Source organism: Protopterus annectens, chromosome 1.part2 (genome assembly GCF_019279795.1).
Source record: "Protopterus annectens isolate FY-2018-M chromosome 1.part2, PAN1.0, whole genome shotgun sequence".
NCBI classification, from domain to species: Eukaryota; Metazoa; Chordata; order Ceratodontiformes; family Protopteridae; genus Protopterus; species Protopterus annectens.
The window spans coordinates 1,220,967,813-1,220,989,548 of NC_056727.1; the positions used below are offsets into that span (position 1 = coordinate 1,220,967,813).

At 39.0% G+C, this 21,736-nt stretch overlaps 1 protein-coding gene across 2 annotated transcripts in view; it reads right to left on the minus strand.

The window, feature by feature from the left end:
* The window catches only part of MACO1 (macoilin 1), a 1,116,587-nt gene that overhangs the window by 714,430 nt on the left and 380,421 nt on the right, over positions 1 to 21,736 (minus strand). Inside the window, exon 6 of one of the 2 annotated variants that reach the window (XM_044060081.1) lies at positions 1,326 to 1,818. In XM_044060081.1, the coding sequence (XP_043916016.1) occupies positions 1,326 to 1,818 (493 nt within the window). Of the gene's footprint in view, positions 1 to 1,325; positions 1,822 to 21,736 lie in introns of both variants that reach the window. The other variant, XM_044060080.1, reaches the window with a different exon arrangement.

Here is a 21,736-nt window from a genome sequence, read left to right on the forward strand (position 1 = left end):
AGAGGTAGCATTCAAGGAAATAGGACAATTTGTCTTTTGCTGAAACAAATGAAAACACTCACCCATGGGGTTATTCAAGTAAAGGTATTCTTAAAGAGGCATTTAAACTATACTTCAAGATTATGCAACTTTACATAATACAGACCAACCACAACAGGACAGAATTTTCCTAATAAAAATATAATTTCTCCTTTAACTAATGATTCAGAACATTTCAGTGAACCAGAGCTGAAGGGTAAACAATATGTCAGACCAGACTGTGAAAGCAAGCATTGCAGCCTTGCAAAGGGTGAGTCATTCTGGAGCTGTGAAAAAAAATGCCTGCTCTTTTCAGCAGAAAATGAGACAGAAGTGCAGTGAACTGTTAAGACCAGAAAACTAAACTGAAGAAATTATTTCTGGTAGTCACGTACTTCTAAAGATGATCAAAGTGATTAAAGTCTCTCCTCCTGTGTCTGCCTGCCATCAAATCTCCCCCATCAATTTAACTGTCTTGGTTATCTTGGTGAGGGGAGAGATGACCAAAACAGGCTACATGCGGACAGCCATGGATGTGACAAATCTCCTCACCAGCATCCCGGCAATGAGGGCAAAGACATCTATTACTGCCAAACCAGTACCTGCATCAATACAGGGGAATCCAATGCCCTCCCACTTAAGTGTGCATGTGCATTCAGACACATGCCTATGAGGGCTAACATTACCAAAGTAGCATCCCCAAATCTACATCCGAGTCCTTGTCCATGGGTGTTGGGCAAGGAGACTTGCACAAGAGCAATGACTAGAGATCTTTCTTACTCCCTTATCAGAGGAGTGAGCTGGTGTAAGTGTAAGCTGCTGAACTCCCACCATCTGCAGCCTAACCCTTCCAGCACTCAAACTATTCCAACTTAGTTCTCTAGGTCAAACCAAAAGTTTCATCCTTGTACACCCAAACGGACGGGCTCATAGTGATTACGAATTTTAAAAATGCATGCAATTTCCTGGATTTTTTTTTTTTTTAATAACAAAAGTTGAACCTATACAAAGTGCAAGAACAAAAGTATCTTACTTAACTGAATGTACAACCTGTTTCCATACAGTGAGAATAATAATGGAACAATGATACCAAGACCAGTTTCAAAAGCAGACTGTCAATGGTTCACATCAATAATTAAAATCTGTTCCAATACCTACATAATTTTCAATATAATGTAATTTCTGGATCAAGTGTAGTATGAAGCATTAAATTTATGTTTTTAACCAGTTTTGTGGCAGAGCACAAATCAAAATTTAACTTTCAAATAATTTAACAGCCTGCCCAGCTTCTCTCATCAATAACTTACCTTACTAATGTGTCAGGTCTGCTAAGCTGATTATTAGGTATACAGTTCTCCATTAAGTCTTTGTGGTTGCTCGAGGTTTTACTAGTGCATTTCTGCTTTTTTTCATTCTTGCTTGGCAAAGAGGGAATACTCCCATTAGATGCACTGTGGTTTCGGGGTGAGGAGTTCCCCACCCCAGTAGCGTTTTTGTAATTTTTTGATGATGCACTGTATGAGTCCTCTTTTAAGAGGTTTTCTGTACTTCCTACAAGATCATTATTTAATCTTTTATTAATATGGTTTTCCATATATTCAATTTCTTGAATTTTAGTTTCTACAGACTGTAAAATATTGTTATTAATCCCAAGATTGTGTTTTTTGGCATCTTTCTCTTTCCCTTTTTCTCTGTATTCTAGTTCTGGTAATGTTGTGATGGTCACTTTTTTGCTGGATGGGATCCCTCCATTGTGATGTGAAAGCAACGCTCCATCCACTTCTGGCATTCCTTTGGCTGCTGCTAGAACATAGAAAAACAGTATTAACCAGTTAACCAAACAAGTATTAAGTGATTAAAACATTTATTTTAAACCTCATTAAATTTTATTTAACCTCTACAAACCCTCCTTGAAAGTATCCCGTAATTAAATTACAAACCCTCCTTAGCAGATTAATTTCCCATTACACATCCATATTTTCAGGTGGGGTATACAACTTGCACTGCCCTTAATGGCAAAATGGGTTCATTTTGCTGGTTGTTACACCTTAAATGTCATATCCTTACATTGTTTATGATTGGGTCTACAACCATAAGTAATTTACTATGTATCTGAGAAATATGGAAGTCAAGAAATTCAACTCAAAAGCAGAATTAAGCAGAGGAACCCTGACATACAACTTAAGAATACAACACAACAGCTACAAACAGAAATCCAATCACAATTCTTTGTAAAAGATAGATAGCACTTCAGCAGCTCTGAAACTGTATTCACAGCAACAGAATAAAGTGAAAAGCAATCAAGTGTTTTACAGCTTTGAAAGCTTTAACACTGTACTAACTCGTATAAAGTGGCCATAAGTAATGTATCTGAAAACAACTTTGAAAAGCTGTTCACTTCACTATGCCACAGTCCACTTACTACCCATGTGCAGTGCAACAAGTACATTTCAGATCCTTTGCTGTGATGGCTGCCACGTGTGCTACAGAGGAGATGAGTTTATTTTGGCATTTGAAGACTTCTGAGCAAAAAACCCAAGTTCTATACTACAATTGTTATTGGTTTGCAAGTTAAAAAGCATAAAAGCATAGCCTGTACTTAGCATACCAGATGATCTGCAGGTTTCTTTGCAGTGGGCAAGTGTTGGGATTTCCTCTTCTCATATTTCCAGATAGTCAAGTCAAATTTTCTCTCATTCCTAAACTTGGGGAACAGATGGCTTATGAGCACCTACACTGTAACACCATGCAATCAACATACAACTCCTGCATGTCCACACGTTACACCATCCATACAATGAAGTACAACATGAAATACATGGTAATCAAAACTTAATATATTATACTCAAATTATAAGAAAATCCATGCTCAAAAGCTGGTCTGAAAGAACACTAGTCGTTATGCATCTACTACATATTGCAAATACAGATCTCTGACAGCAGTACTTTCCATCAAGCAGATTGCGGATTCATGGCTGAACAATGCCATTAGCAATACACTCCAAAAAAGGAGTTAGTCACTCCCACTCCCTCTCCACCTGGAAGACAGATAACCACCTGTACGTCCACATCTCCAGGTAAAACTGAAGTGGCAGCTACCAAATCTAGAGAAGCTTTCCTCCCCCTGGACCCTGCTCAGAGGGCAAGAAATGGCCAGACTAGCAATTCTGGTATTTTTCAGACAGAACATTGGTTTAATCTTAACGAATACCTAACTTCAGTAAAAGAACAAAAACAGGGTTGTTAATAACAAGGCTTGCAGCTCTGATACTCAGCAAATGAAGATAACAGTCATGACAAAAATGTTTATTCAAAATAACCTTTATAAACAAAGAATCAAGAGGTTTGTAGATAATGGAGAAACCCATCAATCATGAACTCGCATACAAAGGATGAGCACAGCTAAAAGTGAATTACGATGTGGAACCTCTTCAAGAGGCTGCATGGCCAACTGGTGCTGGCAGCTTTTATCACCTCCTAAAACAACTAAATAAGCAAGGCACTGACTGATATAAAGAGACGTTTTTCTAAGAAAGAAGGATTTTTCTACCTTGAACTAATAGTTTTTTTGTACTGCTAAGGACTTGAGAACAAAACAATACCCTGCTTGACCAACACAGAACAAAGAGGAATTCTAGTTTTTCTTCTCAGAGTTTTGTGATGACAAATGAACCTAGAGAAACAATGGTAAGGTGCACAAGAATCTTCCCAACAACAAAAATGCAGCCATCAAAATCTACCCCCCCCCCATCTTGTTGAACTATACATGAAGAACACGGGGAGATCACATTCTCCTGCTCGTGATGATGAGCCATGGAGTGTCCCACTCCTGGAGTATCCGGATCAGGCAAGACTTTTAAAACCTTAGCATTAGGAGAGGGCTGAATATGTAGCATAGGAAATCTACCACTGCATTAATTTTTCCCGAGACATCATCTAAATACACAGGAAAGTGAGAAAATCCTGTCCTGTTTATGCCCCATATGCACCCTAGCTGTTAGACTGGAGCAAACGGGCTCTCCATAAATTTACTTTCAGAGCCTTTAAGGCCATGAGGACCAAAGTAGTTCTGTTTTGGAGGTCCATTTTCTCCACACTCAAACAGGAAAAAACATATGCTCTGCAGTCTATTAAAGCCTCCACCATGGTTCTACTTCAGGAAAAGGCACAAAGTCTGATCAGTGGGAATGGTCCAAAATGCAACAGGTACAGTTCAGTGACTAGATTAAAACACGAAAATGTCCATGGTGGACTGATGGCTAAGGCCATTAACACTTCACACAGCCTAATGCAACACGCACACTTGCATGAAAACAAACTACAGTGAAGTCCAGGTACTTCTAGACTGGAAAAAAAAAAATTACGACAGGAGGATCCTTCTTTGCACCATGTAGGCGGTCAAAAACAATGACAACTATGGCCCTCTCGACTGGCAGGACTGACACGAGACAGTACATAATTTAGCTTTAAAGGAGCAATCCTCTGAAGGACGTCCTGCACAGACTTCTCCCAGCTTATGGGGAAACTCCATGGATATGTAATCACAGACATGACTATGCCACAGATGCTAAAGTATTCCAAAAAATACGGCCAACAGAAATCTTCACAGAGATAGTGGAACATGTGTATTGCATTAAACAAGGCCTATAGCATCATGGGTAGCACCTTGGGAACAGAATTACTGGCAATATGTTTTACTGAAAGTGAAACTCATTCACGGCAAATTGGAAAGCTTTGGGGAGTGGTGTTAGAGATCCTTCATAGCAGTCTGGGACAGTTTGTTCTTTTAGCAACTTATACATAGCACATTTCCAACAATCACAATAAGATCCAGATCACATAAATTGAAACAAAATCGCTATCTGGAAAAATTCACTCCTACAGTCTTACTAGAACACAAACTACTTGTAGTAATCTATACACAAACGCACAAATATGCTTTTATACATTATTACTCACCAGGCCCATCCATGAAAATTCATTTTTCCAAACTAAGGGGAACCTAACTTGATACCATATTCTCAAATTTAAAAATAGTCTACCTGTAACCATTTGAATTACATCCAAGATTTCCACACATCCATAAACCAAATGGAGGTCAGGTGTATATTCTAGATACAACCTTCCATTCATTACCTGGATGATTTACATCATTTTATCCTGAAATCTTCTCTGTCATGGCTTACGAAGATAACCAAGCACAAATGGCACAAGACACCAGGAGCATTCATTTCTCAGTCTTAACATATGCATGATTTGAAAAAGAAAATGCTTCCTTGCTTTGTTCCCCCTTTACAGGGCAACCAAAAGAAATTTGTAGAACTTTTGAACCTACAGAAGAAAATTCTGCTCTCTATATTTTACACACACATTACATATAAAATGTTTATACGTACATGTCCGATATGTGTATACACAAATACATACACATATATATATATATAAAATGACTATGTATGTCTATATGTGTACACACACACAGACCCACGCACCTATATCTACGCACATACACAACCCCCCACACACACCTATACTGAGGCACGCACCCCCCCACACACCTGTATCTACATGCGCGCACACACCCCCACACACCTGTATCTGCACATGCGCTCACACATCCCCCACACACCTGTATCTGCACACGCCCACACACAACCTCCGCACATCTACACACACATCTATGCCCACACACAACCTCCACACATCTACACACACACACACACACATCACAACCTCCGCACATCTACACACATCTGCATACGCACACACACACACGTCTGCATACGCACAATCCACACAACCCACACATCTACACACACACAACCCACACATCTACACACACACAATCCACACATCTACACACACACAATCCACACATCTACACACACAATCCACACATCTACACACACAATCCACACACACCTACATATACATATATGTGTGTATATATATATATATATATATATATATATATATATATATATATATATATATATATATATATATACATATATACATATATATATATATATATATATATATATATATATATATATATATATATATATATATATATATATATATATACATACATATATATATATATGTGTGTGTATATATATATATATATATATATATATATATATATATATATATATAGATAGATAGATACATATATATATGTATATACACAACATTTTTATATTACGTGTATGTGTATATATACACACATACACATATATATATATATATATGTATATATACACACACACACACACACACATATATATATATATATATACATACATACATACACACACACATTTGGATATACACATATGCACAGACATACATACATAAATATATATGTATATGAGAGAGCAATCTAACATGAGGGGGACTGAGTGTGGTTTAATACCTCATCTGAAGGATGACAAAGTCTTATCTGCTTGATCTGGTGCAACTCAGGTGGATGTATAGGATCCCATGGCACCTATCAAAGAGAGTCGGTGAACATTAACAATACGACCCTAAGCTGACCCAGCTGTTCGGGATTTGGGAACTTATGTGGACAGTGACCTAACTTTTGACTAACATGTGTCCGATGTCGTAAGAAAGTCCTTCGAGATTACACAGCTTACAAAGACATTCTGTTTAGATGCAAGGATTTCACTGTCCTTTACTCAGCCTTCATTAGGCTAATCATGGAATAGAATATATCCTTTGGCATGCAACTGGAATACCCACAACGATTCCATACTAAAAGTACACAAAGCCTAAACATAACCTACATGGACAGACTCAAACCCGGTCACTATACTCTGTAATCAGACTGCTAAGAGCAGACTTGTGTCTGGCATACGAGACACTCTGACTTAATACGGATGAATTTAATAGACATCAGCAAGTCAAACGGCATCAAAAATACTTTGTCTAGGGATATAAACCTGCTCAATGTCAACATAAGAGCTTGAAGGGGCAGGTATATCTTGCAGTGGACACTACTGCTCTGGAACAGACTCCATCTACATAAAACAAATTTAATCCCTGTCCATACTCAAGTGCAACTTACATCTACAAAAAATTTACTCGAGGAATGCCCCTTGAGGCAGCTCCTAAATGTTTTATCCCATGCATGGGTTACTTCAAATTATCTATGGAATGATCCCAGTTATTCTCATTAGGGGTAATGCACAATTATTAACCATGAGATAGGCAAGACTGATCTCTAACCAAATTCAAACACAAAAAGGGAAACTGGCTACACTTAAAATGGCCCACAACGGTGGCTAGCCTACTACTTACTTGTGAAAGTCCCCCACTGCCCTGACCAAATTTCCCCCAGTAGTATAAATACCACCTCTCGTCTCACTGGAGAGGCTACTAGCCTAATGGGACAAACCTAGTTAACAAAGGCTAAATAAAATAAAATTAATATTAACCGTTATATACAACAGCTTGATATTTTTTCAATGTACATAGTTCTATACTCTAAATTTAGTCATGGCATAGTCTTGACTTTCAGAAGAGCTATTACCACAGTCAAGGGCATTAGGATAAAGTCTGCACAAATACTTTTATAGTCCTAAATTTTCCTGCACGTACCTACATCACAATTTGATACTGTGCTGAACTTAAATGGCCTGGATGACTGTTCTCCCATGCACCAAGATCTTCTGGAAATCTCTAAGAATACTTCTGTACACACAGTACACTACATAGAATGTCAGCAATTCTACCTGCATCACGAAACAGTGCACTACAGAAGAGATAGTTGGGATCACTTTTTTGGGTCTCAACTGAAACTAAAAAAAACTGCAGTCGAAATACTAACTCAGCACAAAGTAAAAACTGACAAAGCAGCGTTCCTGCTGAGCAAGAATATTCATAACCCCAAATTAACTTTTCTGGGGTTGATTTTGCTGGTAGCAAAAAAAAAAAAAATTACAATCACATGGAAGTCTAAAAAGCGTTCTCATTATGAAGAACTTACAGAAATTAAGATAGACAGGAGAATTAAGCTTCATAAGGGAGGGAGGAGACAAATCTGATTAATAAATGGCAAATGTGGGAGCTTGACGAATAACTGAAATATGAATTATGTCAACAGCAACTATAAACACACTGCTTACAAAAACATGTTTGATTCTTGAATTCAGCCCCAAGAAGAATGCATATGCAACTGCTAATGCTGAAGTGTTAGGGACATGATATAAATGGTCTAGCAAGTCTTCACAGTTGTAAAACTAGCACTGGGGACAAGTCTGATTCTATTACTCAAGGTCACTAGTTAAAAACAAGACCACCAATTTAAAGCAGTATGTCAAAAGACCAACCACTGGAGAAGAGAGAAAATCATGCACGAGGACTGCATAGTTTTCCAAGTTTCTATATATAGACTAGTCTTATTTACAAAAAATTAAACTTGCAACATCAGTGAGTACTATCATGACTATGCATAACAAAGGTATCACCTCTGCTGTTGGCGTCTGTCTAACTTGACAAAGTAGAGACGTTCCCTCAGAGAAGCCAATATTTCTCAATGGCAGTTTCTTACAAATATTTTAGTCAAGTGTAGCATACAATCTCAATACACAGACTTTTTTCACAATACCCATGTACACATTTAACAATATTCAAAATCTAATGCACCCATAAATTCCCACACTGAAAATAAAGACTACTTCGCTCAGAAAACTGGTATATACGTGATCCTTTTGAAGTGCAACTCACCAATCTACAAAATACTAAGTAACAAAGAATAGCAAGCAACCAATGTTAACTAAAATTTCAAATTACAGTAATAACTTTACTATTTATCAAAAAGTTACCACACCACATTCTCCAACTATAAAAAAAAATAGATCTATTCTTAAAATCTTGATGCCTTACTAAGCCTGCCACCTATCCTGCATAACAGATCATTCTAGTTGGCTGACCCCTTTAAACATGTAATACCTAGTCTCTGAATATTAAATATACTATTATACTAAGACTGCTTACAATCCAATAGAATTTAAATAATGTTGTCACTTTAATCAAAAGAAAACTTAACTGGCTTATATCAGTACTATTCTAATTAGCAGTCTATAAATGTTGACTGCAATTACAGCTAATAAATCATTAGTAGCCAACTGTTCTCTCATTTTTAAAGTGTGTGTGTGTTTGTAAATTATAACAGGATCTCCTTTCAAGGAAAAGAAAACTGCAGTCAATCAAATTCTTTACAGCATTCAGACACGGGTGTAAAGATGCCTTCACCTGTATTTAAGAACTCATTACTTGCTGATTTAAGACAAAGCAGTCCAATTACCATCACATGGAATGTGCATCTCTAACAATCACTCTTCAATATGACTGAAGTTAGTAGCACATTTTCATTAAATGTCCTCTTGATAGAGACCAATATAAATTGAGCAAAAGTCTTTAACCAGTGAGGTTAATACAACCATGCCAAATTAATGTTCATGAGGAATAGTTTTCAGCCTTCCAAATCTATCATGCTCCAACCATATTGCACAGAAATGATTTTGCTGCTCCTCCCGGTAATCCTCCACTTCAAGGAGAATTTACAGTCTTCCTGCTTGGAAAAACTCAGTCCAACTCGTTCTGTTTATGAGAAGACGAGTAATAATGGTCTTAACTTGGCATTTGCCTGCTCTGAACACTAAACATTCCATCTGGAATAGTAGAAAAGGTAATGCTCCTGGATTCAATTTAAAGGAGAGTACACAACTCTGCCCTCCCTGCCTCTAATCCTGGATTACTTAGCAGATCTACTCCACAGAGGCCTATCCTTCTCCTCCATTATCCTCCATTAAAATCATGCCTCTGCCATTTCGGCTCATTACAACACTGAGCCAACCTCTCTTCTCTCACCCTTTTATCAAACAGTTCCTGAGAGGGGCAAACAATTTACGGCCACCAAGGAGAGCACCCATCCCTGCTTGGGACCTTAACTTTGTACTGGAAAAGCTCACGCTACCCCCCCTTTGAGCCTGCAGCATCAGCAGAGTTAAAATTCCTCTCTTGGAAAACAGCCTTGCTTCTGGCCATCACTTCAGCTAGAAGAGTGTCTGAGCTAAAAGCACTTATGGCTGTGGAACCCTTCATTATTTTCCATACTGACAGGGTTTCCCTAAAGTGGTGTCCAGTGCGGCTCTCAACCAATCTATCCATTTGCCAACTTTCTTCCCTAATCCTCAAAATAAAGCGGAAAGGATCCTGCACTCCTTGAACGCGCACAGACAGCTCAGATTCTACCTTGATAGGACTAAGCCCTTCAGGAAATCTGACCAGTTACTAGTCAGCTTTGTACCAAGGGCAGAGGGCAAAGCCATTTCAAAGCAAACAATTTCCAAATGGATAGTACACTGCATCCATTTCTGCTACAAGTACAATGGGAAACCAACCCCTCAGGGGGTCAGAACACATTCCACTAGGACACCTTCTACCTCTACAGCATTCTTCAGAGGAGTCCCTACCAGAGACATCCTGGAAGCTGCTACCTGGAGTTCTGTACACACCTTCACCAAGCATTACCACCTGCCTATCTTTTTAAAATCCACGGTGGGTGGGTTTTGCAACAGCAGTCCTGCAAGGCGTACTAGCCAGCCCCAACTCTTCTTGACTGCCTCCACCCTTCTTCAGCTTTGGGAATGTACCCAAGTGTGATGACTGCAACAGTGAAACACGAGGAACATAGTACAGTTGTGTACACTTACCATAAATGTAGATGTTAGAGTATTCAGTGTTGCAGTCCTGGTTTCCCTCCCTCCCTCCAGCCCCCCCCCCTTATCTCTCTCTCCTCTCTATGTCTATTACTCGCCCCTTTCAGGGATATTGGTATTTACTTTTTACTGGTGGTGTTTTCCCCACCATAACTTGGCTCCCTATTTGGGGGGCTCCTGACATTTGGAACAAGAAAAACTGATGTAATGGCGTCGGCTGCCTGAGTATCCTGTTTTTAATACCCCTGATGACTTGACGTCAGTCCTGGAGCTACAACATCCGATGCAGAAATACTAAGTCTCTGGTATTCTGGCCGACTGAGGGCTACCTGCAGGCAGATAACCCAATTCCAATATTCCATCTACCAAAGACCCCACCACCAAGGAAAGCAGAAAGTGACAGTCTGTATTTAAATGTTTGCCTCTTACATACACAGAAAACAAAAAAAGAAAGTAGTGGTCTTCAAACTTTGTTGAGCTCGGTCACATTTCCTAAAAATCATGAAACCCAGGTAGTGCTCCAAAGCAACAAGTCTGTCACAGACAAGCGATCCTCCATAACAAAAAAATCAGAAATATTTTAACAATGTTAAACATATCAGCTTTTACATACCGAAAAGTAGGTGTGGAAAATGTACGTATTGTTTCAATTTAAACGGGCCTATTCAAGGCAAACGGTATAAATCGGGCCATAAAAGTGCATTTTAGAACAAGTACCTACTCACACATCCTACTACTGATTAGATCAAACTAAATCCTAGTTAAGGAAAACACTACCTATTTGCAACCCACATTCCAAAATTAGCTATTAAGAAAAGCATAAAATACACAAAAAGACAACTAAAATTACTTTCAGCTACCTAATGCAATAAAGCCTTCATCAGGTCTGTGACAAGAACTAAGATCAAGAAAACACATTCCGCTATCTAACCATAAACAGAGTAGAACACTAAATATAAAAATACATCTGTCTAATATCATCTAGCAAATATTCATCCATGTGCATCAGTGTGCATAAAAAACTAACAGCTCAGAAAAATTTCACTGTTTCACAAAAAATAAAGTTTTTATGTTTACAGCCCCAAAATATGTTCATACAATGAAAACTAGTAGAAAAAAACATACAAAAAATACAGAAACAGAAGATGAAATAAACTAGTAATGTATAAAATTTTGCAGGTGTGTGCAAGAAATGTCCACCAGTATGGTTAATAGGGGAATTATACCAATACTGCATGGTAATAGTGGCATAAATTCAAAATGCACTTTTTTCACCATTTAAATCTCTGGTGTGATGCAATAAATCTACACAAACACAAACATAAATGGGTCATGCAACAGTATACTGTCTGATTGCAATGTCACAATATTTGTTCATTTTCATAGTATGATTCAAAAACTTGACCAAAACTGTTTCCTACATTATCTTTTTGATAGAATGGCAACTGCACTGCTTTCTAAACACTTAGCTTTTCATGAAGTCAGTCAGCAGTTCACTCTGCCATCTTAGACTGACAAATCCATCCCTTCCACTAACACTAACCAATCACACTTTGTGCCTTACCCAAAGCCAACACAACATGCTCAAACTTCTGCACCTCCCTCACAAATCTGTTTGGCCTGCATCACAGCAGTGCACTCAGAGCCTGCCTTCAATTTTAGCCAATGCCATATGTCAAACATACAGGCAACTGATCCTGTTAATTGCTACAAATCTTACTTTTGCCATCTGGCACAATACCCAATTCTCCAAAATTTGGTTTAATTCATCTTTTTGGTATCTTGTATCACAAATGCTTTGGTTGAGCTGGCACCTCAGTCAACAAAACTCAGTGGCTTTCAAACCAGCATTCTCTATACTTTCTTCCATTTTGTCTACCACTTCTCAATACACACAATACAATTTTTCAAAAACCTTGCCTTGAATGACTTAACTTTCAAAATGAGAACAATTGTATAAAATATACAGCATATCCTGAGGAGAACCAAGTCCATGTAAAGCACTGCAAGAGTTCTGAGTGCTTGCTTCCTCTTTTTAAAGATGCTTCCCTGGTTCCTGGAAGACCAAACTAAAGAATGCTACTATGGAAAACAGCATCTTGAATTGTCTGTCTCTGCTCAACCTTGAGAGGAGCATGTCAATCATACCAGCAGGTTTGGCAATACACAAACCTGCTGTCTTGGCAACAGCAGAATCAAAATCAGACTAAGTGAAAGCTTACTACAGAAGCCATGGCAAACAAATTTTCCAGATCATTCCTAATCTCCGATTCAGAGAAGTTTGCCAGCTTTTCACAAAACTTGTACTCTGGGAAGGCCTAGACACCGAACATATAATTAAAGAACAAGTCTCATGATAGCAGAAGAGACCACCCTTCTGCCACTAAACCTTAAGGTTTATCCGGTGCCAAACTGCAGAGGTTGTGAGCTGATGGAGCCCATTCTGGGCTGAACAGCTCGCAAAATAATTTGCCCTGGGATGTACAGTCAGAGTGCCATTCCATTCCATGACTTTATATAGAGCATCTGCCTTTCTGGAAGTAGAACAAGACAGTTTCAGAAGCAAGGCTTCAAAGTGCCCTTTTTCAGAAGACGCCTGCGAGGGAAAAATTCTCCATCACTAGATCCAGACACGCAGACCTGGCATTGGACACCAGTCACCACCTTAAACAGAATACGTAAGCTTTAAACTTGCCTCTTTAATGACAGTGGATAGACAGATGAACTACTGGTACGTCAGGCAAGATTTCATGATATGATCCTTTTTCCAGCCATTACAAGCAGTACATATGTCAGCCCAGGCTAGTAATATGAAAATAGAACATCTGTAAGCTTTTGTAGTCTTCACCACTGAACCCAAGAATTTTCCTAAAATAAAAACAAACAAAATCTGAACTCTACGAACAGCAGAAAAACGAAGTACAACAGCTAAACGTTTCAAAAATGTCTTTCATTTGATGCCACGATGTGCATTTGCTAGAAGCCCTGAACAAACGAATGAGGCACATTTCAAATGTTCAAAGCTTAAAATATTGGGAAAGAAAATCAAGACTTTAGAAATTACCAAGAAAAATCTTGAAAAGTCCTGTCATGCACATACAATTAGGAAGCTTTTTCCCCCCAAATATGCACAGTTCATGCTAAAATCTTACAACACCCTCCTCAACGTAGCTTATGAACACATCCACCCTCCTGTCTAATGTCAAGACAACTGTGCGTATATACAAAAAATATTCTGATGCAGTATTTGACAATGCAAAAACCTGCAGTTAAATTAACTGGTGACAGGATTACTAGACATTCTGATCAAATAAAATTAAATACCAAGCAGTCAAAGAAAAAAAAAAAACTTTCAAAACTGAAAAAAGTTCAAATGTGAAAATCTCTGAAAGTAGTTTTTCAACCTGTTGGGACGCACAGCAACATGCAGACAAATCCTTCAAATCTAACCCTTAGCCTAAATAGGCAGACTACAGTCTGCAAATATATACCAATAAAGGTGAAAACTAAAGCCAAATACAGCCATTACAAGCCAAGCCATTTGGCTAATGATTTAAAAGGATGTACAGAACTTCTGAGTTGTAACATCAGGAAACATTTCACTTTAGTGGTTAACTACTGTGACTGTAGTGTACAGGGTCCTGGGTTTGAGTCTTGCAGAGGGTGTTTATTACCCAAGGATCATGTCAGTCACCCTGCTAGACAGGGGTCAGGGAAGTAAATAGTGTGGGAAGAAATAGCCAGAGAATTATGGCTAGGCTTGTATAGGCCCTAGGGCCGTTAGCCTAGTACCAACCTATGAACCAGGTTGAGCAGGCATGATCTACCTTTCACAAAACCAAATTGTTGTGAGATCTAGAGTTTGGGGATTCCCTACATCCTTGTTAATTAGGTCCATGATGATGAGCTCCATTGCCTTACATATCAGACTAGTCAGGTTAATGGGCAATTTCCAGGGTCTGTAGTAGCTCCTCCTTTATGGAAAGGGTTGACTGAAGCAGTTCGCCATTCAGTAGGGACAAAGTCTGAGGTGAGGCTGTGACTGAACAGGGCACACATATGTGGTGCCAGTTCACTTTGTAATTCATGCAGAACACAGCCAGGGATATTGTCAGGTCTCATGGAAGCTGTATTCTTGGTCTTGGACAATGCAGCTTTAACCTGTGCTGCAGTAATGCTGGGTGCATGGCATTCTTCCGGTATTGAGATTGGTCCTTTGGAGGGGTGGGGTAAAGTTGGCACTGAAAATGTTGGTCCGTATGTTGGCAATATCTGTTGGCTCAGTACAGCAGGTACCATTGTGCAGTAACTCTGAGCAAATCCAGGAAATGCCATGGAGATTCTTGATACAACTACAGAAGGCTCTGTGCGTTTTTTGGTGTCTGCCGCAATTCTGCCTTCATAGCAGATTTTGGAGGTTTTGATGAGGGATCTCAACTTTTTTAGGCTAATAAGGGAATTTTTCCAGTCGTGGGACTTTGCCTTTTCTGCAAAAGTTTCTTCCTTCTGTTGTAGAGTTTATTAATGGCAGACCACCAACAGATTTTTTTCCTTTTTTTGGGAGGACAGCATCTTGGTTCTGTTGAGTATGGCTAGTTCCATGCATTTATGTAAGTGTTCGTACAGTGCACTGGTGTATGATTCGGCAGTCATGCATCTATTTTCCATTGGCATGGGTGCCATGAAGTTAGCCCCCTCTGTTTTCAGGAGTTCAAAGTCAGCTTTGGAGAAGTTTTTCATGGTGGATACCTTTGTGGGGGTGTGTGGGTGAGATGTGGATTTCCATGGTAGTTAGTTTGTGGTCGGATCTAACTAGGGAGGAATTGACTATTGGTGTAGAGCAACAGTTGCCCATGTCACTAATAACCAGGTCAAGCATGTTGCTTCCTCTAGTGAGGGCAAGAATGAGCTGGTCCAGGGCATTGAAATTTATGAATTCCAGGAAGTGCTGGGCCAGTGCATTGGGTGCATGAGTAGTTTTCCCAGTTGACAGAAGGGTAGTTGAAGTCCCCTAGTGTTTTGTGTTGGATCTTAAGTTTCCAGGGTGCTTAGGAATGTGGAGGGAGTCTTGGGACATGGTTAGGGGCCTATAGCAGGCTACGACCTGAATTATCATCTTACCCAATGTTAGTTGTACCCTCAGACTATATTTATTTATGGCTGTTACAGTGGTAATTTGGTCTTTGGAACACCGCCTAAAAAAGGTACAATAGGGATGGCAAGACCCTTAGCCAGTACCCGAAAACCCAGGGTGACAGATGCAGGCCATCTCTGGCAAAGCACTGAGGTCTGTCAATCATGTCATCCCAAGCAGACTGGATCCCCTTTTAACTCATTACCATCCACTATGTTTAACACCTTTATTGTCACTCGATATCACTTAAGATACAGACATACATTACAAATAACCATACTGAAGTTGTACACATTTCACATTATCTATTCTATACCTACCAATCTAACATTACATAAATATACTGATCAACTCTTGCCTTCCTTTATATCTCCCTCAACATTATTCTGCATGCATTTTCCCCACAAATTCCACAATTTCTACTTCTATGCAATTTGCTTCTTCCTTTTTCAAAATACCCCAGTTCTAGTTATTTTACAATATTTAACGCTTCAAATAGTTTAGACGTTGATTTCCATTTTCTAGTAACTGCTTTTTAGTCAGTCACCAGAATTAAACTCAAGGCCTTACTACATCTAGGCAAGGCAGATCTTGCATCTGAAAAGAATAATTTCCTTAGTTACACTCATTTGCTTGCCCAATTTTTGTGAAGAGCACTCTACTGCCAACTCATTATACTCAGAGAACATATGTTCCCAGTTACCTCTTTCCCATCACACCTCTGACATATGCCATCAAGCAAAGAAGATTGGGGTGCAAAAAACACCTATGCAAACACTTCCAAGCAAAAATTCTAAGCTGTCAAGACTCTGCATACCTGGGAGTCATAGGTCCTACTGTTCATCTGTAAATTGCTCATCAAACCTCTTCCCAATATTTTCTAACCTCTTCTGATTGATTCTTATAGTTATGCAATATTGTATATGCCCTACTAATTGCACCTTTTATAACAGCAGTTTCTTTTCTAGATTCAACTAAACTCTACCAGAGCAGGTCTTTCACTTAAGATTTCCGAAGCCCTTTCTCTTGGCCTATACTCTACCAATTCCTAGTAGGGAAGGCAGTCTCTAGCCTGCAGTCCAAATGTCTTTTAGGCCTCATCCCATTCTATTACCTTTCCCTCTCGTTATTTGCTCCCAAAAACCTTTGTTCCTTTGCCAGGCTCCTCCAGTAAATTCCAGCCCCTTCTTGACTACTCTCTGTACCCCTACATGCAGTCATCCCTATAGGCAAAATTCCCTCTCCATTCTGCTGTTGGTGTAGCTCTTAGAATACTTCGCTACTTTAAGAATATTCTGTTTGGCTGCTTTTTTTTCTTCTTAATCATCTGCATCTAAAATCACATTCTCCTCATTTCATGACTTCCCCCTTGCTTCAGTACCATCCCTTTCCAATACAAATTATAACTTTCTGCTCATTACATACACAAGCCTTAAACTGTGCAGCACTAAAATCTCTCTTCACCTCAAGTTATCCTAAACCACCTTCTTTTACTGGAAGGATCAACTTATTCCACTAAACTCTTGCTCTCTTCCACTCCCAGATAAATTCCTTCAACTCTATTGTCCACAACTTCTCTAGCGGATAAAATATGCCTGACCTGTACATAAAAACTAGAGAGACTAAACATTTTCACTATCTACAAGACAGCGCTTTCAGTTTTTGTATTCCAGTTTAGTCTCTTATATATCCTTAGCTGCCATAACAGAAGAGTTGATTCATACTCCAGTACTTCATCTTATCGTGTCCCCATAAACGTGGGTATTGCTCAACCAATTTATGCAATTTATGTGCGGATACATAATTTACAGCTTTGGGTTTCCTATTTTTTATCCTTTGTTTTATCTTCATTAATTTTGTATCCCAAAAAGGTAAGACCATCTCAAAATGTTCCACATCACTGAAATGTCCTCTTCTGGATTTATTAGGTATAAAATATATGCAAATAAAGCCATCTTTCTTTAATTACTGTACCAATTAGATCCTTGAATTTCTGAGTCCCTTATTTTCTTTGCCAATGACTCTAAATTTTAAGAAAATGGAAAGAGGACAACCCTGTCTGGTTCCATTTCAGACAGCATATCAGAAAGGAATCCTCCCATTTTAATTCTGGTCTCTGATCCTTCACATATCCACCTAATTAGTCTTATTGCATCAGGGAATGCAAATGCTTCCATTGCCCTACTCAAAAATCAGAGCTTATTCCATCAAATACTTTCTCTTCATCAAAACCCACCAACAGTGGTATTTTCTTGCATTCTGCTTCCCTCTGGATGATTGTTTTAAATGTTAAATGTTTGCCTCCCTTCCACAAAACCACATTGATTATCTTCATTTTAGCAACACCTCTGACATTCTTTTAGTTAGTACAAACACACACTTTGTAAACCTGATTTAAAATTGAAATGGGTATACATGAAGCTGGGTCTGGTAGGTCTAGTCTTCTTTGTGCTTCCCTTCCTTTTAAAAATAATGTTAAGCAAAAACCTTCCAGATAATCCACTTTCTTCCCTCCCAACATCCACAGGAATACTAACACATCACCAATACATCTACAGAATCGCTGGTTATTTTACTTGTTACAGGCTCTTCAAGTTTGGTAACATCACTTACTACTTACTATTGCCTAATCATTATGATAAAAGTTTGTGCTCTACAGTTACTCAAAAAACAGTTGCTTAAAAGCCATGTTTCGGCATATTAGCCAGACACTCCCTTATTTTCCCTCTAGCACCCTGCAGTTGTCTCTCGTTCTCAGAGACTCCCCTGATTCTACAATACTGTATTCTTTCTCAGCTCCTCTAAATAATTTAGATTTCTTAACTAGCTTTTTCTTTTATTTCTACCCTATTTTAACTCAATTTTCATCCTATTCCACTAACTTCTAAAGAAATTTTTATCTTCCCTAATAACTCTTCTAGTACCCATTCCTTAACAAAATTAACACACACAGTGGATATAAAGTGTACACACCCCTCTTAAAATGCCAGTTTTTTTCCGATATAAAAAATGAGACCACAATAAATTTCAAAACTTTTCCCACCATATAACTTGTACAATTCAATTGAAAAACACATCTGTTAGAGGAAAAATATAAAAATAAAAAAATGTACAATAAGCTGGTTTCACAAGTGTGCACACCCTTAAACTAAGACCTTGTTGAAGCACCTTTTGATTTAATTACAACATTCAGTCTTCTTGGGTACACACCTGCCATCAATTAAAAGAGACTGATTAACCCCAAATAAATTTCAGCTGTCCTAGTAGGATTTTCCTGACATTTACTCAGTTGCCTGCTACAGCAAAAGCCATGGTTCGCAGACAGCTTACAAAGGGATCTCATTGATGAAAGTGTCAGTCAGAAGGATACAAAAAAATTTCCATAGCATTGGATATACCATGGATCACTGTGAAGACCGTCATCAAAAAGTGGAGAAAATATGGGACAACAGTGACGTTGCAAAGAACTGGACGTCCCTCCAAAACTGATGAAGACGAGATGAAAACTGGTCAGGGAGGCTGCCAAGAGACCTACAGCAACACTGAAGGAGCTGCAGGAATTTCTAGCAAGTACTGGTTGTGTATTACATGTGACACACTCCAGTATTCTCCATACGTCTGGACTACGGGGAAGGGTTGCAAGACGGAAGCCTTTTGTTACACAGAAAAACATCTGGGCCCAGCCTCCCAAAAGCATGTGGGAAAATATTTTATGGTCTGATGAGACCAAGGCTGAACTTTTGGGCCACAATTCCAAAAGGTACATTTGGCGCAAAAACACCACTTTGCATCACCAAAAGAACACCATCCCTACATTGAAGAGTGGTGATGGCAGTATCATGCTTTGGGGTTGCTTTTCTTCAGCTGGAACTGGGGCTATAATCAAGGTAGAGGGAATTATGAACAGTTCCAAATACCAGTCAATGTTTGGCCCCAAAACTTAAGGCATCTGCTAGAAAGCTGAAGATGAAGAGGAATTTCACCTTTCAACACAACAATGAATTCAAGCATACATCCAAATCAACAAAAGAATGGCTTCACCAGAAGAAAATTACAGTTTTGGAATGGCCCAGACCTAAATCTAACAGAAGTTAGTCAACAAAAGTCCAATCCTTCTCAGCCACTTTTTTTGCAAAGCCATACATTAACAAATGTGACTGGTGTTTTTAAAATCTCACTTGTGACTGATGTTTTTTAAATCTCACTTATTCATTGTTTCTGGTCTTCCTTCTCCTCTCTCTCCCAACACCAAACTCCAGTTCAAATCCAGGTACTCCTGATTCTTCTAGTCGGCTCCTGTGCTTTTCTAGTCGGCTCCTGTGCTTTTCTCTCTGAAGGATTTTCTCTGAAACACTGAAAAGAATTCACTGACAAATTCTCTCTATGAGCGTTACTGTCAGAGGAATGAGAAGGAGAGTCCTCTTCTGTTTTGTGGCTCACTGCTTAGCCTGTTCAGCATCAAAAAACGGCCGATCCCCCAGGAAAAACATTCCGAAAATAAATGGATACAGCAACTTGAATCTCACCCCTGCCTATCTATATTCCCAGATTGCTGGGATAAATTTGTTTTGCTTCTGCATCATAAACTGCAATTAATATTATGTTTTGCTACCAGAGTAGTCTGGGCCAGCATGAAATTAACCTGCAGCTTAGACACCTCCAGAGAGGCAAGGTTTTAATCAAATCAGAATAGTTTTGTCATTTAGTTTGGCAACTCACAGCTCTGAAGGCCAGGGTGGAAGAGGTGTACACCTTTCCATATCTGTCCACTGCCCTACTATCCTTGTCTGAGGGTACAGCATTAGCAGCAGGTAAAAGTTTAGATAAAAGCTGGCTCCAAAAACTATGGAGTTGATCCACTCCCCCAGATCCAGCACAGAGGTTTCAGCTCAAATATGCATCCGAATCAAAGTCGGAGAAGGTGGGATCAGAGCAGTAGTCAAGGATGGCCACATTCTTGGATCAGATACGGACCACTCTGGATGAAAATTTCAGATAGTGAATCCGAAAAATGGGGGTCAGATTGGGGTAGGAACAGTCAAATGTGAGGGAAGGGCCAAAGCTAATGGGTCTAATGGAATACTGAGCTAAAAGAACTCCCAGTTGAATTAGGGTCCTGAGAAACTTCCTCATCATTCTATCCATGTCAGCCTCTATTAAGCTTGTGGTAGATATAATGGATCTCAATGAAGTAGAAGATGAAGAACACAACAACCTTTGAACAGGTCTCTTATAGAAAAAAGAGAACGCAGTCTAGGGGAGACTGGTCCAGGTGAAAACATTGGCTTTGGTAAAGGTGGAGATCTGGATCTCCTCAAGGACAGGTCCAAAGGAGAGGCAGGATCACACAAATGTTGTATTTTTTGTGGTCAGAGCCGAAGGAAAGCAATCAGGGGCTAGCTTCCTCTATTCTTTGCCCTTATCCTTGAGTTTATCACTCGTCATCCTTTCATGTTTATCCAGTGGTGTCTTACTAGATATGGAGGATTCAGAAACAGATTTAGAACAATCTTGCGCAGCTAGAGAGAAGACTCTTTAATAACAATTGATTCTAGCACTCAATAACGGCATAGTATCCAAAGGAAATACAAAACTGAGAAACCAGCTAAATGTGCAGCTCCTAAGCAGCAGATGCACTTTTCATGAGTCAGTCTGGAGATTTGTGGCTGCATGCCATATATGCTTCTTAAAACCTAAAGGTTTATCCAACATGACAGAGGTTAAACCAATAGAAGGAACAAAAGGAACTACCAACAAATGTATTAACAGCTCTTGAAAAAAAATTCTTGTAACTACCACCAACAGTATTAATACTAACCCAAGGGACAGTGAAGACGGGGGGGGGTAATTGAAG